Source organism: Lathamus discolor, chromosome 6, assembly GCF_037157495.1.
Source record: "Lathamus discolor isolate bLatDis1 chromosome 6, bLatDis1.hap1, whole genome shotgun sequence".
Classification (NCBI taxonomy): Eukaryota; Metazoa; Chordata; class Aves; order Psittaciformes; family Psittacidae; genus Lathamus; species Lathamus discolor.
The window spans coordinates 76,253,888-76,280,293 of record NC_088889.1 but is presented as its reverse complement, the minus strand read 5'-3'; the positions used below and the strand labels follow the sequence as shown (position 1 = coordinate 76,280,293).

General features: G+C 42.7%; 1 protein-coding gene across 15 annotated transcripts in view; it reads left to right on the top strand.

Moving 5' to 3' along the window:
* Positions 1-26,406, top strand: part of CLEC16A (C-type lectin domain containing 16A) — a 188,536-nt gene that overhangs the window by 149,654 nt on the left and 12,476 nt on the right. For 3 of the 15 annotated variants that reach the window (XM_065683850.1, XM_065683844.1, XM_065683846.1), the window contains 2 exons: positions 17,591-17,655; positions 24,130-25,175. The exons of 1 other annotated variant lie outside the window; for it this stretch is intronic. In XM_065683850.1, coding sequence (XP_065539922.1) covers positions 17,591-17,655; positions 24,130-24,278 — 214 coding nt within the window. In that variant the 3' untranslated portion in view covers positions 24,279-25,175. Of the gene's footprint in view, positions 1-8,821; positions 9,179-16,308; positions 16,506-17,590; positions 17,657-18,061; positions 22,111-22,715; positions 23,322-24,129; positions 25,176-26,406 lie in introns of those variants that run through there. 11 more of the 15 variants (XR_010613633.1, XR_010613637.1, XM_065683848.1 and 8 more) reach the window with 11 other exon arrangements.

Here is a 26,406-nt window from a genome sequence, read left to right as displayed (position 1 = left end):
ATGAATAGATTCTGTATAGATTTTATTATTATCTTATGTCCTTGGCTACTTATGTAAAATATGTCTGCAAAGGTCCAGGCAAGAAATGGCTAATATGAATGTTAATTTCTCTGTTTTCTAAGTACTGAGAAATTAGCCAGATTTCTGTTCCTCCCCTGTCCCTGGAGGAAGGATAGGTCCTGATAGGTGGCCCAACAGTCTACTTCTGAATGCAAATATTAACTCCCTTTTTGCCAAGAAAAGGAAAGCAAAAAAAACCAACCCAACCTACCCACCATATTTGCTTTTGTGGAAAAAGAATTGGATTTTTTCCTTCAGACATTCTCCCTCTCCAGATTTACTGCCAACCTCAGCCAATTTTACATGTGAACTCAACAAGCTGTGTTCGGAATAGATCAGCTTCACCATATACCAGCTCCAGCAGAATTTCTAGGAATCAGGAGAATAAACTCTCAATTTCTGACACAAGATAGAAGTCCTTTAGATGTAGAATTTTTGGCATCTGTTGTTAAAGTGGTAAATTAGAAACATCATCCGATGATATTAATGAAGCATTCTCTAATTTTAGAAAGATCTATATTAGTTAGATAAAGACCTCACCACACACACTTTAGATTAATTAAGAAGAAATATTACATTATGTAAAATCAGTGCAGCTTAGCATGCAGGCCTTGATATCCCCTATCAGTAAATTAGGTAATTGAGAATATGAAAGTGGGAAGAGTGCCCAGCCTGAAGGATTTCCTTCTAGAGTTCTGGAGACATCCAACTGAATTGCTCTTTTTGGAAGGTTTGACGTCTGTGGTGACTCACTTTTTAAGGGTAGCTTTGTCCACTGACACTGTGAGAAGTCCTGTTATCAGTTGTCTTAAATTGAAAAGAAATGCCATGCTGTATGTCAATTGCAGATCTATTTCAGTTCATAATAACGTCAAAATACTGTCAAAGTGTCTGATAATAAGTCTAGTGGAAGCATTAGGCTTAGTCACATACACTAATTGAATTGAGCCTGCCAAGGTGACCTTCAAAACCCTCTTGAATTCGACATACAATGACCTCAAACCACATGATATTCTAATGCAAGTTTACTTACAAAAAACCCTTCTGGTAAGGTGGCTGGAGCAATTTGTATATGTAAACGATTTAAATTTGTAAATCTCTTTAGTTCTTTGCTCTCCTGTTTGGCTCTGTCTTATTCCATGATTTGGAGCATGGCCTGTAACCTCTCAATTTCTGCAGCAGTACCAGAACTGTCCATGACTTTCTCGGTTTGCTTCTAAGCAGAAAGATCTGTATATTCCTGATATTACAGCCCATCCAACATAGAATCAGAATCATAGAATAGTTAGGGTTGGAAAGGACCTCAAGATCATCTAGGTCCAATCCCCCTGCCATCCCACCCAAGGCTTCATCCAGCCTGGCCTTGAACACTGCCAGGGATGGAGCATTCACAACCTCCCTGGGCAACCCATTCCAGTGCCTCACCACCCTAACAGGAAAGAATTTCCTCCTTATATCCAATCTGAACTTCCCCTGTTTAAGTTTTAACCCGTTACCCCTTGTCCTGTCACTACAGTCCTTGATGAAGAGTCCTTCCCCAGCATCCCTATAGCCCCCCTTCAGATACTGGAAGGCTGCTATGAGGTCTCCACGCAGCCTTCTCTTCTCCAGGCTGAACAGCCCCAACTTTCTCAGCCTGTCTTCATACGGGAGGTGCTCCAGTCCCCTGATCATCCTCATGGCCCTCCTCTGGAATTGTTCCAGCAGTTCCATGTCCTTTTTATGTTGAGGACACCAGAACTGCACACAATACTCCAGTGAGGTCTCACAAGAGCAGAGTAGAGGGGCAGGATCACCTCCTTCGACCTGCTGGTCACGCTCCTTTTGATGCAGCCCAGGATACGGTTGCCTTTCTGGGCTGCGAGCGCACACTGCCGGCTCATGTTCATTTTCTCATCGACCAGCACCCCCAAGTCCTTCTCTGCAGGGCCGCTCTGAACCTCTTCTTTGCCCAATCTGTAGCTGTGCCTGGGATTGCTCCAATCCGGGTGTAGAACCTTGCACTTGTCATGGTTGAACTTCATGAGGTTGGCATCAGCCCACCTCACAAGCGTGTCAAGGTCCCTCTGGATGGCATCCCTTCCCTCCAGCATATCAACCAAACCACACAGCTTGGTGTCATCAGCAAACTTGCTGAGGGCGCACTCAATCCCACTGTCCATGTCAGCAATGAAGATGTTAAACAAGACCGGTCCCAACACTGATCCCTGAGGGACACCACTCATAAATTAATGCGGCCTTGAGGTGATTGCTATTTTAGTATGTATTTAAACTGAAGTTCCATAATTAGATTTCTCTAATCACCAGTTTAAAAATTCAGATTAGTTGGGTGATAACTTGTCAAGAAAAAGTAGCTATAATGCTTCAAGTGTCAAGTGTTGGGGCTTTTTCCCTCAGGAACTTTTATAGGCAAACAGATGGAATTAAGCACCTACTACAGTACTACCAAGAAATATTAATAGACTGCTGACTCTGAATTTAAATACTGTGCCTCTCTCATGATTTCCAATACAAACAGGTTTACATCGCCTCTCCCTGAGTCTATAGGGATAAGTTAAAATACTAACAGGGAGTATGGATTTTCCAGTTAGTACCTTTCTCGTGTTCCTATGGTACTGTGACTTTACACATGGAAAAGTGAAGCACTTACAGACAAGGTCCTGCACATCCTGAGAGATATGCTTGGCTTCAGAGGTCTGCCAAAGACTCATAATTTCTGGGTACATTAAAAATGCTCCAGCAGCTTCTCAAGTGCATGCTTACAGTACATGCTTTGGACAGGAGGAAATCTTTTGTGAGTTTAGATTTTTTTTGCTAAAAGTTTGGCACAAGCTTCATCAGAGCCCTTTAGAAGTTTTCCAGTTATAGTAGTATACAAACACAATAACAATAGTACTGTGTCTGTGACCTTAGGAGGTTTCTCAGGAATTTTGTTCTTTGTTGAGCAAAGTGAACATTCTGTTCTGTAGTATATGCTGGCTCTTCAATGTGATGCGATACAAGAAATCTGGAGAGAGACTTTTTACAAGGGCATCTAGTGACAGAAACAGGGAGGATGGTTTTAAACTGACAGAGAGTAAATTTCGGTTGGATATAAGTTCTTCCCTGTGAGGGTGGTGAGGTGCTGGCCCAGGGTGCCCAGAGAAGCTGTGCCTGCCCCATCCCTGGCAGTGTTCAAGGCCAGGCTGGACGAGGCTTGAAGCAACCTGGTCTACTGGAAGGTGTCCCTGTGCATGGCAGGGGGTTAGAACTAGATGAGCTTTAAGGTCCCTTCCAACCCAAACCATTCTATGATTCTATGACACACTGTGGCTATAGAAGGGTGCAAATGGGACTTCACGTTGGACTTGATTTGTGCATCCAAAATGCTGCTAGTGGCAGTTGGGCTAAGATCTCCAAGAGGATGTTTTTATCAAAATGGAAAAGTAGATTTTCACCCAGCATAGAGAGGTGAGGTTCAGACCTCAGCTTTGCTACTAAAACCAGCTTATTTTTGAAGAAATTAAAACCAAAGACATTCGAAGCTCACTTCTAGATACATTTGTGTTACAAATTTTGAATTAGCTGAAAGGATATCCCGAAAGTCCCTCCCATCTTCCTCCCTTCATTCTGGCTTTTTATTCCTGTTGTATTTTATTCCTGCTTTCCTAGTGTCCCGTTTTCCCCAGCATAGTCATTGACCACTGTGCCACAGACTGGGAAGCCCAGGGCAGGCTTGTGCACTGTGCCTGTGGATTAATGCCAAGGATCCCTGCACTGAGGCCTTCCAGCTAAAACAGCTTGTCTGCTTCAAGCACTGGAGAAGCCCCCATGTCCTCACTCCTTGCTTGCTCATGGGCCATAGTAAAAACATGAGAAGTTATATCATACCACTGAGAAGTCTGCAGTGTGGTATTCCAGCAGTAAGGTTTGTAGTGTTCTACACCTTTTTCCTGTGTTTCTGTATGAAACTAAAGGAAAAGCGTAGTCCAACACACACACACAAGAGAATACATTTACTCTCAGTGGCTGCGTTTACCATCAAAGTTGGTAGTGTTTCCTGAAATTGGTTTCTGATCCCCCTGAAAGCCTGTGGGGTTTTCTTGCTGTTTTTTTTTTTTCTAAAAAAGGTTAGTTTCAGGGAAACTGAACGACATACATGGAAACTAAAATATCAACTGTGCAAATTCAATGTGGTATAAAAAGTTTAATGCGAGTGATCTGCCTCCAGTTCCCTGAATTCCAGTGAATTCCCAGTTTCCATTAGCGGGTGGCAGGCATATCTGAGTGTGGTTATTTTCTGTTCATTTTGTGCCAACATGTGGTTGTGGTGGTGGTAGAAGGGGTGTGACTTGGGGGGCAGAGGGAAACACTAGACTTCAGTCTGGGGAGCTAAACTCATTGGTTTTTACGGTGCTGTGCTCACCGAGTTGTTTCAGATCACATATGAATCCTTTTCATGTGACAGACGCATTGCATGAAATACCAAGAATGGTACAGCCTGCAAAAGCTGTGGTAAACAGATCATCCCTTGTGATTCATCCAGCATCCTTTCTATGCTCTGCATCTAATGAGCTCTCAAACGTGTACTTGAAAGGCATGAATAAAGCTGAATCTGCTTTAAAAAATGAGCCACAAACAGTGTTTTGTGCAGCAAAAAACCCAAAAAGTGATCCTGAGTGTTCAAAGCTGCCAACATGGATTGCTGAAGCAAGAATTAGCATCCTTGCAATTGCTGCTGGATGGAACTGGATGTATTTACTGGCTATTTAGAAACAGCTTTAAGAGCCTTCCCTCTATTTCATTCACACCTTACCTTTGAGACACTGTCACTGACAGCTTCCCAGAAGTCCTGTGGCTGATTCTAATTTGCATAAACTTTTCTGTGTACTGGTATATGCAGAGAGAAATAGGTCCAAGCGAAATATCGTCTTCTCTTTATGTCTCTTCCCTTATCTCCTCTCAGCCTCCTTTTCCAGGGCTGGGAAAATATGATGGCATGCTTGTGCAGGAAGAAGCAGGTCGGGAGGATCTGTGTTGTGGCATTGTACTTGGTTGGGTTTACTATGCCCAGGAGCACCCCATGAATGGAGCAAGTCCTCATCACTGGGGACACAGTAGCCATTTCTCTCTGCAAATGGGGTTTTCATGCAGTCATGAGGCTGTGCAGAGACCCCATCGCTATTCCAGAGAATCCTTACCCTATTTCCTCTTCTGTTCTCCTAAGCAACAGTTTGCACTTCAGTACAGCACATACCACAGCCTTCGTCCCGCCTTGCACACTGCCACGCACACTGCACTGATGACTGATGTTATGTGGTTTACAAAGCCCAGAACTGAAAAACTGAGCAATATCAGGTTTACATTAGCACATGTAACCTGAAATCTGCCCACTCCCACATTTGTGCACTGAGTGACACGGGGGTGCTGGTGTATGATCTTAACTCTTGCACAAAACTGGGGCAGAATTTGCAGGAAAAGACAAGGAATGTCCTGCCTGAATTTTAAGGGCTGGAAATCACAATTACAAATTTTAACAAAGTTTTATGTAGATAATTCTGTATTTTGCAAAGGAGGAAAGTATAAAAAGAAAGTTTGTTATCATTACGGAACGGGTTTTTTTATACAAACTTATTATTGTTTTAATTAAGTTAATTGCCAGAAAGATAATGTGCTATATGTGGGAGAGCAGTACCTGTGTCCAGGTGCTGAATATAGAGCTCACTGAGTTGAGGCAGGATAGGCTGACAGAACTGTGGTTTTCCACACCTTTTCTGCATCTTTGAGCTCCTGCCTTACTTAAGACTAATGATGAGACACCAGAATTTCCCAAATTTTGAAGACAAGTGGTTTTGTACTACTGTAAGTGTACATATGTGTATATATTTTCTTTGTAAGGTGTACAGTGGCAGCATGCTAGTTTCTAAACAGATACAGTACAGCACCATAAAGCATGCATGCAGGCTCAGGTATGTCACAAATCAGAGTGGATGGAGAAAAGGTACTTTTTTACGGAAGGTAGAAGGGTAGATGGGGCAGTATTTCTTCCATCTAAAGCGAATATAAAGACACCTTGTGAAAAACCATCGCTAAACATATGTGACCTTTTGGAAAGTGTCTCTGTGCAAATGCATCCACAACATCTAGAGAGATAAAAATCATCTACTGAGCTGAGTCGAGTGGCATAGTTGAAGTGGAGCTGTAAATAAAAACGTAGGCGGTTTCCTGCTAAAACTCCCCTGCATGTCCAAGAACCTGCTGTGACTCAGCCACCACAGTCACTGGGAACTCAGCTCAGACACCCTTTACTACTTGGGTATTTTTACTTCTATTTTTGCACTTTATCAAGAGAGCTCCATTCATCTCTGGGGGAGCCAAACTGACCATATGACCCATCATTTTTTGTTGTCTTAAGGTAACGATCTCATAGTAGACCAACAAGAGTGGATTTCTTGTTAAGCTGTCTGATTATCAGTGACCCATGCCTGCTAAACAGTCTGCTTGAATCTTTGTTAGACCTTCATGTATAAGTTTTCGGGACTTACATTAACATAACTGGACTCTTACCTGCAACTCTTGGTGACCTAAAAATTGACTTTTCCTTGTTTTCATTTCATGTGCAAGAAGACTCAGGAGTGACTGGGGAGTTTATTTTAAAGAGTGTGTGTGTGAATATGCAATTATGTATTTGCTTATAGTTTTCTACATTTTCTACTGTACTACTGTTCCTTCAAAGAATTAGCATTTTTGCAAAGATGAACTGAGCTTGAAGAAACTATGGTTTTGTTCAAATAACAGAAATAGCAGTCATAGAATCAATCATAGAATGGTTTGGGTTGGAAGGAACCTTAAAGCTCATCCAGTTCAAACCCCCTGCCATGGGCAGGGACACCTTCCACTAGACCAGGTTGCTCCAAGCCTCGTCCAACCTGGCCTTGAACACTGCCAAGGATGGGGCAGCCACAGCTTCTCTGGGCAACCTGTGCTAGCGCCTCAGCACCTTAATATGAATAAGTTTTAGTATGTATAGTAGTAGTTTTTGGTCAGCAGCATCTAGAGGCTCACCTGCCCTAGAATATTTTGTGTTCAAAGCTGTCAGATGTCATCTTACTCCTCTGGGCTCATAATTTTGGTACATTATTATCGTTATTACGATAATGCTTTCCCTACTCCGTTTTGAACCTGCCTCCCCATGTGAAAAGTTCTGTGCCCACATGGCTTTGAACTTGGCATTATTAGTTAATAAAGCAGATTTGGGAGATTTGCAGTTTCCCATGAGCTGTGTTAGAATGGGCTGTTCTTTATCCTATGTGACATTTATTCTGTTGCTCCTTTCTTTCCTCTTTCCTCATCTAGTGCATCTTGTCTCCTCCAGTTCACAGTCCTTTTGCTTATTTTTTCCAACTGACTGTGCTCCCTCTGTGCTAGTCCTTGCTAACTCCTTATTGGCTTCTTCCATTACATTGCTGGAGTTTGTCTGCACCTGACCTTTCTCTGTGAAATCCCAATGCCCCAGGTTTAAAATTTACTCCGCTCTTTGCTTTTTTCTGCTTTCCAGCCTGATAATTTCTAATTGCTTCCTGTAATTTCTGTTGAATACCTCTTTCAGTTTCAAGATGCTCTCTGTCATTTGCTTTCTCTCTCTGATACTAAGTATCCTTTGTACAGATTTTATTCTGAGAATTAAAGTCTATCTTCTCCTCCAGAGTTTTCAGTTTAGCATCTGAAAGTTATCTGTGGTTTCTCATTAGTGAACTTCCTTTCCGGGAAGTTCAGCCTCCTTGTATTTTGACTCAGGTCATAACATCAAAGTAGAAGCTTTTTTTTTTTTTCTTGCAAATTCCCATAACTGCCCACCTTTCTTCTCTTTTCTCTTCCTCAATCTTCTCCAGTACTACACAGGGGGGTGCTATGTGGTGCATCAGCTTTATGAAAGGTGACACCAAGCTGCTTTCCTTTAGACCAGTCCTCTTTTGCTGCTCTTACAGCTATGAATGCTGGAAGATTTGTTAGGTTTTGAAATCCTCCATTTGAAAAGCAGGAGGCAGAGTTTTTACAAGTGCATCCGAGGAGGGAACACCCAAGGAGCTGGTGCCAGGAAGCAGCTCAGATTATTGCAAAAGCCAAAGGAGCCCAGTGGCTGGCACTGGGGGACCTGACACTAGGGAGTGACACTGCAGGGACAGTGCAGGGGGTGCCTGAGCATTATGAGACAGCAGCTCTGGTGTGATTCCAGGCAGGCAGAAAGGGAAGGTCTAGATAGGATACGTAGCCCAGGGTTGTTGGGTCATGGAGGGGATGCTCTGGTGTGGAAGGCTGGATGTTTTTATTTTGTGAGCAGAAAGGCAGCTCTATAGAGAAGGCAGAGGTTTTGAAATGGGTTTGGAGAAGTGGGGTAAAGAATGTGGAGGACTCCAGGTACAAGGAGTGGAGGAACTGAGAGCAATGGGTTGCGGATGTGCTATGGATAAGGGGAATCAAAGGCAGGAGGCACTGGGGATCACCATCTAGCAGAGCTGGTGCACTGGGACCCTGGTTTGGGGACTGAGGACACACAGTGACCTGTCGCATCCCTCTCCTCCCAATGGACTGCTGTAACCCTCCGAGCCCATCTTTTCTATCAGAAATATGGTGGTATATAGTGCGCCAGTAAAGTTCCAGGGAGAAGGCTTAACTTTAGGTCTTAACTTTTAGATCTGGTACCCACACTAAATGATAGTTTAATTTCACCAGCTGACCAGAATTCTCCTCCTCCTCCTCACCCACGTACTCTTTTTAAAAGCATATTAGTACTTCAGGAAAATGACTGGGCTACGTGGGAGGCGACTCCGGTACCCCACAGACAGGGAGCGGCTGCTGAGATCTGACCTTCTGAGAAGAGCTCACCAGAATGACCAGCGAGGGAAGCTAAGAGGCAGGGCCCAGGCTGCTGCAGGGCTGCACCTGCCGGCAGCCCTGCAAGGGGACACTGGTGCATGTATAACAGCACAACCCTGCTCACATCAGCCAGGGAAAGTGTTACAGCCTTGTTGGTCATGGTGAGTCATTTGCACCTTCTGCTTCATCTGGCTTGAACTTCATTTTAAGTTACTCTAGTGCATCATTATTTTCAATATCTCCTTCACCAGAAGCTGGAGCCACAGAGCTGAAAATAATTATATTTACCAGAACCTGTCATTAAAATTGGCAGCTAGTTTTATTTCTCACTAGAAATAAAAAATCAGATTTTGAACAGGATTGAAAAGTGCCATTCAAGTACTCACACTAGTAAAACACTCTTCATCGAAACTAATAAACGAATATAATTCCCAGGTGTTCAAATGCATCTGCCTGCACTTTTCTTCTATGTGAACAAATTGAGCAAGGAAACAGTATCTGGGGGGACAAATTCAATTAACCATGTAAAACAGGAATTTACCAGAAGACTAGCCAGCCTGTTTCGATTTCAAGAGAAATTTGTGTCGTTCTTTTGTCTTGAAGTAACACAGTGCGCAACTTAACGCTGAGCATTAGCTTTAAATGTGTTTCTGTACACCACCACCTTGGATTACATCCATGGTTTTGGTCTCACCCATATTGTGAGGTTGCCAGTGGCTCTTGTGGCCATCCAGATTGAATAATTTAATTTAATAATTAGATAACTGCACCATAAACTCCTGGACCAGCCAGATGACATGTCTTGCCTTCAAATACACACCTTTGTGGTGACTTGGAAAACTTTCCACCAGGAGTTTACTTCAATGTCTTCCCTGTTTTTTTCTTGTACATGTATTACAGGGACAGGTTTAATAGAAACTTAGCTATTCAAAGGAATTAGGAGCAAAAGCTTCTTTACTTGCACACTGTGCTTGTAAGGTATAACTGCAAGGGCTTTCTGCCAAAACAGAAAAGCCACACTGAGAAATAAGGGAAACAAAGATAGCTAGAACAACACGCAGTTTGAATTGTGTCTATTTATATTTCCATCTGTTGTCTGTAGGGAGTTCTGGTTTTATCTATAATACTATGCAAGTTCCTATAAAAGTCAGTTTAATTTTAATATTAGCTAATTTCCAAAGAAACCATTTGGGTTTGTGTTTAGAAAATTTACTGCCAAGCCCCCTCTGCTGGATGGCAAAATCGTGTTTTCATCCCTGCATGCTGAAGACTTCTAGTAAAAGCATTCCAGCATATTACTGCTCAAGTAATTACAGGCTCAAAGCTCCCAACATCATTACTATCTTTCTGTTACTGGTTATTGTTGTCTGTCACGAGTTGATCTTTAGAAAAAAGTCAGCATGATCGCTGCAAATGTGTGAGTATCCAGTCAATCTATTGAAAATTCTTTCTGTCATCTGGTTATTTTATCATCCAGGTTATTTTCAGTAGTGCCTATTCTAGCTTGAGCAACAAATTAGCACATGGATTTAAGCCCTGCTGTGAAACAGACTGGTGATCTAATTAGTTAGGCTAAAAGCCAAAAGTATGCCACAACATTGAGCATCGCCCTACAGAGTTTTGATGTTTCTAAGATAAAGTGTTGGGCCTATTTATGGTTCTCTGTGGTGCACATTGAGAGCTGAGTTTCCCTGAAAGGAGATCCAAAGCAGCCAGTATGCCATGCAAGCAGCCAGTAAGGAACTGTTGCCTACAGACTTGTGTCTGAGGCTTTTCCCCCTTGTGAGCTGTTCAAAAATTGGTCTTTGAAGAATGTCAGCCCTTTAAAACCGGAGCAAGCCAAGAGAGCGTTGCTGGGGCAGCTGATAGTGCACAGAAGACCTCTTCAGTATGTGGACAAGTGAGCTCTGTGTCCCTGCTCAGCAAGAGGGCAGGCAAACTTTGGTTCCTCTTTTTCTGGAAGGTGTCTTGACTACTAAGTAGAGGTCTCTCCGTTTTGAAAGGGAAGGAGGAGTATTAGCCAAGAGAGGCTTGGAGATTAATCTTGGAGATAAACAGTGGGTGGGAAACACTGGATATGTAACTGAGTGCAGTTACATATTGTATGTTAAGCAATTATTAGATAAAGTACATAAGTGGTATGTGAAGCTGACCCAGAATTCTGTGGCTCACCTCTCAGATCAGTGTCCCAGTCTCAAGGCTTAAAGGCAAGTCCTGTTCTTTCTGTAGGTGAATGGCTCTTGAATGCCTCTCTGTGAACTGAAGCAAGTTCATGAGAAGACCAGAGAATGTTTCCTTCTATAGGCTTATGGTGAGGTCATCATTTCAAAATGAGCTTGACAAGCATGTCCTTGAGTCCCTTTATGCCAGGAGGGAAACTGAGCCTGAATTTCTCTCATTTAAACCTGAAATGCCCACATTCCCACAAATGCCCTCACCGGTAAACTGTTGGATAAAACTGATGAGGTTGAAAAGGTGATGGTATCCCTTTAAAGAAAATGTCTCTAATGAAGTCCCTAAAGGGCTGAGAACTATTTCAAAGCCCTATTATTTCATTTAGCTTGAAAAAATAGTGACAGTTTTCCCATAAAACTCAAACTCTTGCAAAACTGAGAAAAGGAAAAACATACTGAATTGGTGTTTTCTGTTAAAAAAGTAATTTTTAATGTAACTATATTTCAGATGAAAATGTGAACTAATTAAAGTTTCCTAGAATATACTGTAATGTAGCATGTATCCTGACAAGGTTAAATGAGTATTCCCCATGTTTGGAAATGATGCCCAACCTGTTCACTCATGAGGCAGAGAGTAGTCTCAGTTTTTACGCATGCAACATTTTGTGACTGTGCAACATTTCCTGTCTGCTTTGCTGAAAAAAAAATGCCTCCCAGGTTTAAGTCATCTGTTGCTTTAGAATTGCAGCACAATAGAGTTCCCTTTCCTTCTGAAGGAGAAGGTTTTAATGTGGGGCCTGTGCACACTGAAGGAAAAAGGAAGGAAGCAGTAAGTACTTAAGTCCCAAGCAGTGGGTAATCAGAGACGGCTCTACAACCAGGGGAGCACTCCTTCCTCCTGAGGCATTTGGCAAAATTAGATAAATCTCACAATTTTCTAGATCTGCAATCTAGACGTCTCATCCCACCTTCACAGGAATCTTGTGCTTCTATGATTAGAGCTAACCTGCTTCCACAGAGGTCAAACAGTAGCCAGCCAAGCTGTAGCCCTTGGAGAATGGAGAAAGGAGGGAGAAGGGAGAAGGAAGGCAGAATTTCTCCCTGAGTGGGACGGAAGACCAGAGCTGACCCAGGATACAACTTGCCACTTTTCAGAAGCCTTTTTGTTCAAATCCTGTTCGTTTCTCACCTTCTGAAATGCACAGTCTGTCCATTTATGCAGAGCTGCAACATAAAGATACAACTTCAGAGCTGTTGATAGTCAGGCTTTTACAGATAACGTGTGAATGAAAACCAGTGAAATGAAAGCAATAATGGAAACTTGTTCTTCAGTACGTGCCTGCATGAGAAATGGCTACCAGGAAAGATAAAAACATTGCTCCTAAATGTTCTGCCTGTAACTTTACTGATGAAACAACAAAGCAACAGTACACACTTTCCTACTCACATACCAGGAATTTCATGAGGCTTAATGAAAGATTACAGACCAGAAACTGCAGTTAGAGATCATTGCAAAACTGCAAACTGCTTTGAACTCAAGAACAGAAACTTAAACTTTCCCCACAGTTTAGGAGTGAGAACTTCATGGCAGTGGTGCTTTTAAGACAAGTACTCTTTACAAACGTTATCAGCTTGCACTACTCCACAGCTGTGTGACAAAGATTCCAGAAGTACTGGTGGAGGAAGCTCTATTGTTTTAGAGCTGGGAAATGCAGCCTTTAGAATAAATGTATCTATCTATTTTACAGATCAGAGGATGACTGAGAAAGATTCTTCAAGTACTTTCAGTTATGTTTCTTTGTCTGGAATTTCTGCTCTCCCCAGCCAATCGTGTGCAGCCATTATCCAGGGTAGTACAATGACATTTATAAGAAACAGAAGGGAAAGTAGCCAGAAGCAAAAGGCACATTCACTAAATACTGCCAGCTTTGAGTAAATCGTGGCACTATTTAAACAAACACTCCTGTAACTGAATTTTAGAGATTTTCTTAATAAGGACTGTTCCTCCCAGCCTTTATTTTACAAGTCCGTTTATGACCATTACTCAGGCTGATGCAAAAGAAGGTTTAAAGTCTGTAGCATGTCTCAGAAGGCACTGTGTACTATTAGAACAGGGCTTAAGTCAGAAGAATCAGTAGAGTGATACCAAGCAGTGCTGGTTTTATAGCTAGTATATACTGTAATTTAATGGGGCCAGCCACAGTATTTCATGAGCTCTATCCACATTATATATGCTGAATCTGACCTATATATACCTGAATGTTTAATTTTACCAGGCAGTGGAACTGGGCAGTGATTGGGACCAACCCAGCTGCATTTGAAAAACATCTGCCATAAGCTATTAATTCCTTCATCAGTATGGTTAACCAACATGGATAGAGGAAAGAAAAGGGGCCTGAAGGATATTTTTGCCATCAGGCAGATATTCACCCAAGTTTTTGATTTAGCAGAAATGGGTATAAAAGCGGTTGCATCAAATGCCAGTGTGAACACAATACTGAGTGTGCTTCAGCCTTGTTAGCTCCACTGGTGATTGTTGGAGGCGCTTGTGGTCTGAAGTGGACTGAAACACCACTGAGTTCCCAGCAACGAAAGAGGCAGAGGTACCAGAATGCAAATAAATCAGTGGTCTGTGTCAGACAAAAGGTTCAACTATTCAATTCTCACTCTGCCTTAAAATCTATGAAAACAATGAAAATGAAAATACTTTACCCACATCCTTTAGGAGTGTTTGTTAGTAATCACAGTATTCTCTTTTAAGAGTTTAGATTAAGTAGTCAGACTAGAGATCTGTAGATGAGAAAAAGGAACTGCTTTATGCCTTTCACTTTCACCCTGCAGTTTCTCATAAATGAAGCTGTAACTGGCAACTAAGCTGGAGTACTCTGATGAACTTTGCCTTGCAAATTGAGGTGGCATGCCATTACTTTCCATTTTGAATTGTCTATTGCCAAAACCTCGTATCTGTTCAAACTGTAGCAGAGCTACATGTCTTCAAATGCTCCTGTACAAAATCTGAACTTATTTGATTATACGTACTCGATGTTTGGAATGTCTGAACTCCAAAAGTGTAGGCAAACATTGCACACGTCATGCCAGCTCTGCACAGCCACTTTATGCTGTGACATTTGCATGAATCTTAGACACTATCTACGCTGAACTGATGTCTCCTATTCAGCTCTTTGATTCGGAGAAAACTCCAGGAACAAACTTGCCAACAAAGTTTTCAAGCTGACAAGCAGGTATTCTTCATTGCGGTGCCGGGAGACACGGGGGATAGCTCCTCCTAACGTGTGTCTCCCCGTTGCTACACAAGCCATCCTTATATAGTCCCTGGGCATACATACATTACGCCATTTCCTAGAAAGTGCCCCGCATGCGGACAGCATTGTGGTGGTGGTCTCTGAGGGTCGTTTACTTCTTCCAACAATCTTCATCACTTCTGGCAGCCTTTGGAGCACGCGCAGTAGATACTCATACCAGTTTAATTGGTTCGTTAGCACCAGAGACATAATAATCCTCCTATCCTCCTACTTACCAGTTAGTTTAACTGTAGCCCATCCTGGACACCTGCCATTCCCAGATACTCCTTATCCCTGTGTCCTGTTCTTCTAGACTGTTTTTCTTAAAACTGTGTCAACTATAACAATTTATCTTGTACAAGAATGCTCAGTGTGTTCTCTAGCTGCATTCTGGGTTTTTTTCTATGTATCATGCACTTTAGTAATTTTCCATTGCTACTGTTACAAAGCCATCAAACTTAACATTACTTAAAACTGATTCTAAAGGTTTATATATTCCATTTTGCGATTTTGTGTCCCCCTTGTCTCATCTTAAAGTACTGACAGTTTCTATTTTGAATAAATGGGCTCTGTTGGCTTTTGCAGCAGAGTGCACTACAGCAAGTCTGGTTTTGTGGGCTTGTCAGGTTTCGAAACTAAGGCGTACTGGTTTTGCATTTATCGTTTATTGCCGCTTTTCATGATAAGATGAAAGCTTGCTAAAACTTTTGGCTTCAATATTTTTGATACTCCAAAGAGTTGCTTTTTGGTTGTATTTGAAGTCCAAGTTTTGTTGTTTGGTTTGGAGGGCTGCCCTACATAGAGCTACATTTAGAAACAGCCATTGTGTTCTACAACTATGTTTTGGCCATATATATATTTAATATCACTCATTAATAATTGTTTAACTTTATTCAGACAAATAAACATTTGTATAGTTGCCTCACTGCAGTCTTCATCACAACCACTAGTGGGACCTTTTCACAATTTCTTTGTATGTTCCTCTGGTTCATTTTGTTTTCCTGTTTTAGTTCCTAACACAAGGTCTGGAGTCTCACTGGAAGGAGCTGATGCAAATGTTTTAGCACCAGATTTACTTACCTTAGCAGAAACTAAGTACTTGTGGATCAGTTGTCAGTGATGGTTATTCAGCGCTTCAAATGTCAGCAATAAAAGCCTGACCTTCATTCCAGCAAGTTCATATTTAACCCTGCATGGGGTCAAATGGGCTTAGTGGAAAGAGATGGGTCTTAATTAGAGAGTTTCAATATAGTGTTTAATATGGAGTTCTGTGCAGACTTCAAACTAGAACCTGTGATTAAAATCACTTAAGTCAAGAGGCGGAGGCAGTTTGTGACATTTGTGTCAAATCAGATTTTAAAATGTGACATTTCCATATGAGTTGTAGAGGTCTTTCTAAGCTGAATTTATGAGATGTCTCCCAGTTGACTCATGCAATCTTGTGTCTTGATTTTTTAACAAAGAAGCCTAAGAATGTGAAAATGTATTTCAGCAATTATACATTGAATGTCCTGATTTAGGAAGAATTCTGTGATTTTACTTACCGTTTTATACCCTCTCTTAGACCTGTTAAGAGATAAACAGGCCTTGTATAGCTCATATGCTAATGTGATTTTCATCCAAAATTGACGTTATTGTACATGCCAATATTTGTTCATTCATACCGGTAGCTGGGGGATCGAGTTGCTATTTGTAGGTGGTATGGCAGTAAATGTCATGCCTGGGCTTGTAACTACTGCCAGTTTTGAACCTCGCACTACCAAATGCATGCCATAATGTAAGAGATTGAAAACTGAGCTTATTTAGGCCCAAGTCCATCTAAGTACATAATAGCATGTGAGTGCTATTATTGAGCAACTTTAAACAAAAGTTTCACTGCTGTTGATTTCCTCTTCATATGTTTTTTGCGTTTTCAGTCATTCATCTGTTTGTTCTGAGTTCATGCTCCACTTCCCTGCTGCAGAGCAGCACAAGGCCCGTGTTCCTTCAGCTATGATTTTAGCTCATGCTTTCTGAAATACCAATGCCAGTGCCTTCCCTCTCAGCACTTAGCAGCATTCTTCCCATTCAAGGCCATTTCTGCTTTTCATCCCAGTATTACTGCTAGGACCAGGTGAGTGTGGAGACCAGTTTTTCAGCATACCAGAAAATAAATGCAACCATTTTACATAGAGATTCTCTGACCTCTGAGCAAAATTTAGTTAAGGACAGCCACCACATCTGTGTCTCTGGTGATGCTCCATGGGATTACAAGTAAAAAAGCATCAATTAAAGCATGGGGAATAGTGAGAAGTATTCACTTTTCACGTGAGTTTTCAGTTGCTAGAAAAGCTGACTGGTCTGCTTGGCTGTGTGCCCTGCAGCTGCAACCAAACTGCTATCAAATATCTGTCTTCTGGAGACTCTACAAAACACTCCCTCACACAGCAAGGTTTGTGCTGAGTGTGAGATTGGTACAAAATTCCTGAGTCCTTGTATGGAAGCTCTGAACTCCTTTCAATGCTGTTCTAACCTTTTATTAATTTCAAATTACCTTCATTGGTAGTGATGTAGCTGTGATGGTTTCAGTTTAAACAAGATAAGGCATGTAGAGAAGGATGGTCTCTTTGATCAGACCTGAAAAAGATCTTGCCTGCTTGAAAATTTGACTATTAGTAAAAGCCTCTCCCTTCTAAGCAGCAGAAATTCACTTCATAAGTCTTCAAACAGGCCTTGAATATTGCAGAACCCTGCCAGTGGATGCTCTGAAACAGCTGGAAGGTCTCAGCCTTACTTGCCCCTATTTATATTTCTAATGTTTGATTTCAAGTTTCAAAAAAATAAAATGCCACTCTTCCGGTTACTTTTCTTTAGGAAAATTATTCTGCTGTCACTCCACTGGACAAACTGGATGCTGACAGTGCTGATCAGAGTTATATTTATGCAAAGCCAGCAGCTGTCAAGGGAGGATACTGTAATCTGTATTCCCCTACATTGCTTATAGGGTTAAGTTTCTTCTAAACATCCAGTTCTTTTATGAAGTGAAATGAAGTCAGAAAGGCTGAATGACTGAAGTTCTTTTATGAAGTGAAATGAAGTCAGAAAGGCTGAATGACTGAAGTAGCCTAGCTACTGGCTTCACTTCAGTCAGAACAAAGATATACTGCTTTGGATGACATTCATATTTTCTGTTTTAAAAGTTCTTTTTTTCTTGGACAGGAGTTTGAATAAGTTCATCTGGAAGCCAGCTGTACATCCTATTTCCAGAGCAGCAAGCAGTACCAGTTAAGTAAAGACTATGATCATCCTTTTTGGTTTTTTCTGTCATCATGTGATAGTCCTATTCCATAGAATGCTGATTTTGTTTTAGTTACATGCCAGCATAGTTATAGCATGGAAAGAAATAAACAGGTGACACCCACTTCTGTACAATGTGCCTAGAGCTCTCTAAGCATTTCTGTTAAGTATTCTTTGTAAAGGAGATGAGTCAGCTAGGCTGGAGAGCACTGCCATTTTCATAGCCTGTAGGTTACTGTCAGTAGGGATTTGTGGTGAGTGACAGGAACTGGTTAAGTTTGCGTGATGGTGAGAGCAATGAAATAATTTCTCATGTTAGGGCTGGCTGTACAAGCTGAGGTTTCCACTGAGGAAGTGCCTGAGCCAGATGATGTTTTTCCTCTGTTTTTCCAGGAGATACTGGGTGCAACTGGCATCTCTGGCAGCTGCAGGAAGATCCTTATTTTAATCCTCTACTAACTCCACTGAGCACGTGCTAACATGTAACGTATAACACCTGTATTAGGTTCTCATGAATGAGCAGCAGGAGAGGGTGCCTTGTGAACGCTTTACTTGATAGCATTTGCCACAAAAGTTAGTTCATCTTATTTTAGAGTGACTCCCATGCAGTTTTGGCAGGATGACACTACAGGTGAGGCCAGACTCTTCTTGTTGTTAGTAGTCATATTATGATGGCTGTCACTCACATTTACCTGCCTTGTCCAAGTAATTTCTAAAACTTCCCTGCTAACTAAAGCTTTGGCAGGTTGCACCTAGAGTTTTCCTGCTTTAGCAGTCAACTTGCTTGGCTCCAGGTCTTTTGAAATTGCTGCTCAAACATAATTTAGCATCCATATGCCAGACTGATCAGTCCCAAAGCATAAAATACAAGCAGCTGAAGTTCAGGGTAGGGATGCAAATATGACCAACTTCTGACCCATTAATTTTATCCCATTGATGCATTAATTTAAAACCATTAATTAACTTCAGTGATGATAAGATAGACTAAACAAAAAGATAAATGAAGGATGAGGATAGTTATCCAGACTTCATCCAGCATGTCAGCTTAGAATCACAGAATAGTTAGGTTGGAAAGGACCTTAAAATCACCTACTTCCAACCCCTCTGCCATGGGTAGGGGCACCTCACACTAAACCATGCCACCCAAGGCTCTGTCTAACCTGGCCTTGAACACTGCCAGGGATGGAGCATTCACAACCTCCCTGGGCAACCCATTCCAGTGTCTCACCACCCTAACAGGAAAGAATTTCCTCCTTATATCTAACCTGAACTTCCCCTGTTTTAAGTTTGAACCCATTACCCCTTGTCCTGTCACTACAGACCCTGATGAAGAGTCCCTCACCAGCACCCTGCAGGCCCCATTCAGACACTGGAAAGCTGCTAAGAAAATAAAATAAATAAAAACATGTCCACATTGCATCTATTATGCAGTGAAAAACACCAGGAAGCAAGTGAATTTTATATTCCTGTGATTGCTTCATGTAGTTCTGTGTTCAGTATAAGAAAATAAGCATAAACTAGGGTGGTCTCCTAGAGGTGAAACTTAAAAGAGTTCTTGTCTGTGCTAAAATTAGTCCTTGAGTGAAGTTTCATATGAATACCAGGGAAAGGAAGACTGTTTGTCTCAGATCCCTCTTCTTACTTATGAAGTTTTTACAAAGTATTGTTTTCTTGTTTCTGTCATGCTTAGCTCCTTAGCTGCTTCCTCTTACTTAAGGAGTATATAGAAGACACAACCATATCACTTTGCAGTTTACTCTGTGCCTGTGGGCAGCCAGTGTCTGCAGGAGATACTAATACAGAGCAGCAGGTTGCAGCAGGTGAGGAGCTGCCCCATCACACTCAAATACCTCAGCTTCTGGGCTACCACAAACAAGATTTTGTATAGGATGTGTTTTATGGGCATCTGTGGGCCATTCTAACATTGCCATTATGATCCATGTATTTATCAGCTCCACACTTCATGACTTTTCATCCATTCATCTCTGGAGCTTCCAGGTAGCCTTGTTTCTAAAGCAAGTATTTAGAAAACGCTAAAATTATTTTTCTTTAAACTATAAATATTGATCGGATTCCAAATCTTAAAAAAAAAAAAAAAAACAAAAAACAACAAAAAACCCCAAACAAAACCAAAACCAAATAAAAAACCCCCACCAAAACCAAAAACCAACTTTTTTTGAAATCCAGTTAGTGACTTCTCAGTACTAGAAAAGAGAAACTGAGAAAGAAAACTGAAGAAGGGGGCCTACAAGGACGCTGGAGAGGGACTTTTCAATAGCAACTGTAGGGGCAATGGGTTCAAACTGAAACAGGGAAAGTTCGGAATACATAAAAGGAAGGAATTCTTTACTGTGAGGGTGGTGAGGCACTGGAACAGACTGCCCAAAGAAGTGGTAAATGCTCCAACCCTGGCTTCAAGGCCAGGTTGGACAGAGCCTTGGGTGACATGGTCTAGTGTGGGGCATCCCTGCACATGTCAGGGGGTTGGAACTGGATGATCTTGGGGTCTCTTCCAACCCAAACCATTCTATGATTCTGTAAGAACCTTTTCTGTACACACTGACCAGTGGACTGGGAGGGAGATCTTTTTTAAAACTCTTCTGAAATATTGTAAAATATCAGAATTTCTGGCCAAGGGAGAGAAGGATTTTTCTGCTTGTGTATCAGCCTTTTACCAAAACTAAAGAGGGGGCAGAGAATTGGTTCCGTTTTAAGTAGTACTGTCAGTGAGGGGGTGAAAAGGTCTGAGTTGGAAAGAAAATTTCAAGTTGCTAATTCTTTGAAAATCTCTGTTCATGGGTCAGATTTCTAAGTTCTCTTGACACCATACCAGCAAAACAGTGCCAGAGTAATTGAGGAAGATCTGGCTCCTGCTTCACTCTGGACCATCTTAATCTGTCTGTAGTCTGACCTTTTTTTCCTGTACTGTGACAGCATCTCATGCATGTCAGCATGAGGAATGATATCCTTGAAGACTGCTTTGAAGAAAGGCACATATTGTAGCAGCAGGCAGAAGAAGATTCCTTCTTTTTAATCTACGCAAACCAGAACTCTGTCTCACCCAGCATGCTCTCAGAAAATGTGCTCACGTTTAATCCAGTGTGATTTACAGCCTGCCAGCCACCTACTCATTGCCTTTTCTGAGTGCTGAGCTTCCTCTGATACCCTTAAATCACGATGAACGCTGTGGGATCACCTCCAGAAAACAGTCTGTTGAGGCATCATCAGACATTTTCCTTGCAGCTGCAGAATGTGTCTCCATGCTGAGCTGAGCCAGTTCTTTGATAAGACCTTTGCGGATAATTCAGTATAACTTCACATTTTACTGAAAGAAAAGGATTTTCTGGTTTAGGAAAACAAATCCATTTCTTGGTGCATATCACCAGTGCTTTTGCTCTTCTTCTTCTAATAGTTCCTTCAAGGAGAATCTTTTAAAAGGGACCTTTTAGCCTCTCCTGGAGATTATACCCTTGCAGGGGTCCTGCCTTCATCTGTAGATTTAATGGCTTAATAATCATTAGACCCTCCTATTATACAGAAACAAATAGGAATACAATACTTTTATCAATATTTGGCGCAATTAATTTTTTTTAATGTGAAACTAAATATTGATGCTGTCAAGTGACTACAGCTTGGGGGCATAAATTACAAATACTCCCGTGAGCCTCGCTCAAATTTGCATTCATATACAGTAACCATCTAATGTCTTTCTATTCCTGTAAGCCATATGATTTGATTGCCAGATTACATGATTCTGTATTGTGCTTAGATGTTTTTACTGTTATTACCAATACTATCTTTTATTCTTACTGTAAATGGTAACAAAAAGTTAACTGCTTCCTTACCCTATAAAAGGAATGAAGTCCCATTTACAGAACGTCTCTAAACAGAAAATATTTCTGTAAAAAAGATATACTGAATAAATAATTCATAAGATGATGAGTAAGTAGAAAAAAAAGGCCTTTCAATGTATTTTGCTACTCAAAACACAACTGGAGATTTAAATTAAAGTAAGTGGCTATTTTAATGGAGAACAAAATCTGCTTTAAAGAAGAACTATTGCAGGGGAGTCAGATCTCTGTGCATTTTTACCCATTTTGTACTTTTGTGGGTAACAACTTGTGAAATTGAGGAATCTGTCCTCTTGATTTTCCTAATTCGCGTCTTTTTCTTCATTCCACTCTCCTGTTTTTCCATTAGCTTATTTCTTGGCTTATTTTCTAAATGAAATGTCAACCCACCCACCCAAAGGAAACCGTATCATTTCAAGGATTTCAGATTACAGCAAAGTCCGCCTGTAATATAAACAGCAAATAAATTCTCAAAGGCCTTGGAATTAAAGTCTCCCAGCTTAAAGCTTTCATTAAAAACTTAAAACTTTCAGTGCATTATGCTTCAGCTTTCCACATAAGAATATACAATAAAAATATATCCTGAAAGCACCCCTGAGGAAATCAGCATGTGCATTTTCTTCTCCCTTTCCCCATGAAGCTGGAGGATCTTCGTCAACTAAACGTAAACATGAAGTCATCATTTCTTGCTAGCTACTGAAGAAATGTCGCATGGAACCACCCGGGAGGGCTCGGGCAGCCTGTGGGGAGGTGCGGGCCGGTAACCCTGTGTCCCCCTTAGGGCAGGGGCAGAACCCGGGCTGCAGGGCGGCCCGGTCTCGCTCAGGTGGTGTTGGGAGGCACCAGAAAGCGCTTTCTGCTCAAACCACACCGCTGGGTCAGGTGTTCGCTGGCTTTTGGGCGTAGAGGAGTCGATCCCGGGCTGGTCTGAGGTGAAATGATTCAGGCGGGGCTCTTGCCACGTCCCCCGGTGGAAGGGGGGGCTGCTGGCCGCGGGCAAGCCCTGGAGCAGCCGTGGGCTTGTAGGGAGGCAAAGCCCCTGGGAGTGGCCTGCCTTGACCGCAGTTAGGACCGAACGCAGCCCACCCCCGGCAAGTACTTTATTTCCCGCACAAGCCTTTTATTCGTTTCTAACGCACAAACGCTGGCTGCGCGTGTCCAGTGCTAAAGGAGGGGTGCTGCTGCTCCTTCTGCCGCCATCGGCGACCGGACTACCGCACCCGGGCGGCGACGGGCAGGAGCACCGTCACGATCACAGCGCCGCTGCTCGGAATGCCGCCCCTTATGCGGCGGTGAAACGCGGGGTGCAGCTCAGCCGCCACGTAGGCGGGACGCTACCCGCGATCCCCATTTCGAAGCTCCGGGGCCAGCCGCCGCCACCGCTCCCCTCCGCCGCTGCCGCAGCGCCCGCCCAGCTCCCGCCGCCCGTTACGACGCCGACGCCGCCCGCCGCTGGGGCGGGGCGTGCGCCGCTTCCCGCCTTTCACGTCTCCTCCCTCAGCGGGCGCCGGGGTTGTGCCCGTGGCACAGCATGGCCGGGGGCGCTCCCGGGCCGCCGGTGAAGGTGCTGGCCTCCCAGCTGCGGGCCGCGGTGCGGGGTGCCGGTGGGACGTGGCAGTTGGTCCGGGCGGAGGCGGGCCGGGCACCGCTGTGCCTGCGGGCCGTGTGGATGCAGGGCACCGTGCTGGAGGTGCAGCGCGGCGGCGCCCGCGGCGGCTCGGCCCGGCTGCGTGACGACAGCGGCCCCTTCACCGTGCTCGGGGTGGAGGAGGTGCCCAAGGGGCGGCCCTGCCTCAGCGCAGGTACCGGGAGGCGGGCGCGGTACACAGCCCCTGCGGGGCCGCTTTCCCTTGGCTCGTGGGCACGGGGGTGCAGCTGCTCCCCTGGTCCCAAAGCGGGGGGCTTGCAGGCAGCGGGTGTGCGTCGAATACTTGTCTGGGGCGCGCAAAGCTGGCGCAGCTGCGGAGGCATCATTTCACATACACCAGCCTTCCTACAAGAGGCATCCTGACAAAGCTGTGCTGCTATGGCAGCCGGAAGGAGCCGCGTGTGCTCGCGCAGGGGAGCGTGTTTGTGGCTGTCAGTACTAAGACACGGCCTTCCTCTACGAGTTACAGTAAAGATGGGGCCTGTTTTCAGTTCTTCACAGTTAAAGCCAGTGGTTGATCAAACTGGGATGTTGCAGAGCTGTGAGTCTAGGAGCAAGGATAGTATTTACTTGTTTGTTTTCTTTTTACTTCCCTTCACCGGTACTGCTAATTCAAGTGAACAAGTGCTGGACTGCAGCATTGCAGGAGCTGTGGTACAAAATAGTCTTGGTGCTAAATGTTCAGTCTTCTGAATCGCCCTCCCTCCACCTGCATGGTAGAAGGGGGAATCGTGCTGGTTTTGACTGCTAGTGGATGTGGAAATCTAGCAAAATACTGTAAAACAGCTGTACAGATCATGAAGCCTTTTTCAGAATTCAGATCCAAGCAATCTTAGTTCCTTGAGTTTTCTTGCAAGTATTGGCAGCTTCAATTCAAACTGTTCAACTACTTGGTTTAAAATACTTAGCTTTCTGAATTAAAATAGAGGCTAATTATATTTCACACTTTCTTGTTTTTTTAGGGAAGTATGTAATGGTAATGGGTTTGGTGCGGTCCTGCAGTCCTGAGCCTGTGCTTCGAGCCATAAAGATGACAGATCTGTCTGAAAACCCTGTGCACAAGGATATGTGGAGCCTTGAAGTGGAGGATTTGCACAGAATCATCCCCTAGATATTTTTTCTTCTGCCAAAAATAACTGGAAATGTACTTCCCCCCCCCCCCCCCCCCCCCCGCTGCAGAGCATTGAGCCATTCTGTATATTTGCAGTTTCAAACAAGCACCAGTCACTCTCCTGGAGTAAACCAAGGTGAGAAGTCAGGCTGAGCTAAGTGGAGGGATCAGTTGCATATGTGGTAATAATCACAGTGTACATCTCTTTCACAGTCTCTTTTTATACCAACAGTTTTGAGAAACACTTGATGTACTAAGATGTGCTATTAAAATTACTACATTTCTACATATATTAGTTGCTGTTTCTAGGCCCATGTTTAGATAGTTGTTCCTGTAGTGGTGTATTCTTGGCAGCAAGGGCTGAATAGAACTTGTGTAACAGGTGAATTCAACACATGGAATACAGGCAAAATGCATTTCAGTCCATCTAGGTTGGGGTCGGAAAGAACATCTTCACTTGTTTTCTCTTTCAGTAATAACCATGTAAGCAAATTGTGCTTTCAAGACAGATGTCTCTTTCTAACTGTAAAAGCAGAGTCTTGTACTTAAACACCTCTCTGGTTTCTGTGTTTCTGAAAGTAGTACAATGATAACCCCTGTGTTCCAGCGAAGTGAGAATAGTTGAAAAGACGTGATGCAGGATTCCTTGGAATAGGTTCTCTGGCTTCAATATGCAAATACTTTTACTGCCTCATGAAACAAGCTTGCTGTGCCTAAGTGTATTTTTCTCTTTTAAGGTTTCCTTTGTTGTTCCAAACTATGCTATTTTTAGTTGTTTACATAATTCTTAAATATATTTTAATCTTTTTTTCCTCCTGTGGAAAAAACCCTCAAACTCAAACAAGCCAAACCCCATATAAATGATGAAATCTGATAAAGAAAAACCTTTCAAACTCAGAGTTGCTGCTACTTTTTTATCTTCCTTCTTGTCTATAGAGAATTTGAGTCCTGAAGAAAGCATTGCATTATCCATGTGATACGGCTTCATAGTTTGGGACTCTATTGTCCAGCAGGAGTTATGTTAATTAAGAATGCATACAGGAAGGGAAGATGTGCTCTGAACAAACAAGGGAAGATTGTACTCTGTACAACTGAAGATGAGAATCCAGTGGGGGTAACTAAATTTTAAAACTGGGGGATTATGTTTTCAAAGTGCATGGAAATGAAATGCTCTTTTCAGTAGATCTTTAAATGAGACCTTTACAGATGGAAGACTGGCTTTCAGAGTGCAATCCCAGCCTTGAGATCAGTATTCCAAACCAGGCCACATCAGAGGCACTTGCATAATGGACATCCTGTGCTCCGAGACCCTGCTGACAAAATGCGAAAACACACATACATATACAGAATTTTGGCAGTCTGTTTTTTTTTATTGTTTTTAATGCTGGGGAAAAAAAAAAAAAAACAAACAACAAACAAAACACTTGTGGAATTCTGTAGCCCTTCAGGAATGATCCATGTGGTCAGGATATTGGCTGGCAACTTTTTACCTAGCAATAGATACTTTTCCATTTGAATACTTCTTTTGCCAGGAACCTGAAGCTCATTGCATGTAAATTCACCTTGCCATGCCTTCTAACTAGGCAGTGAAACCCTGAAAGAGCTAAAAGGTCTGCTGCATCCTTGCTGGTGTAAGTAAATTTGTGGCAAAATTAAATATGGCTTGTAGCCCTGTTGGTGGGTGCAGAGTATAGTGGTTGTCAGGAGTAAAACTACTGTCAATCCATCTGGCAGTGATGCATATTCACTGCATGCATCCAAAAAGTTACATTTCTGTAGGAGTGGGTTGTATGTACATAGGGCTGGAATGGATTTGTAAAGGATTTCTTTGCATCTTTCACCACTCTGCCATTCAGAGGCTCATGAGTCAAAGCATCTGGGGTTTCTTTGTTTGCCAACAGTCAGTACCAAGCACAATAAGATCTAGATCCTTTCACTGCTTGACTTACGGTGTTTCGGCATCTTGTCTGGCTCTGTACTGTACATGTGACCTCACTAAACACATGAACTGGCTCTACTCCGCCTGGCAAGTTTTTCATGTTTCATCAGCACAAAGCTATACATGTTTGCTTAACAGTTAATGGGAAGGAGAACTGTTGTTGAACTGAAGTACTGCTTTAGAAAGGCC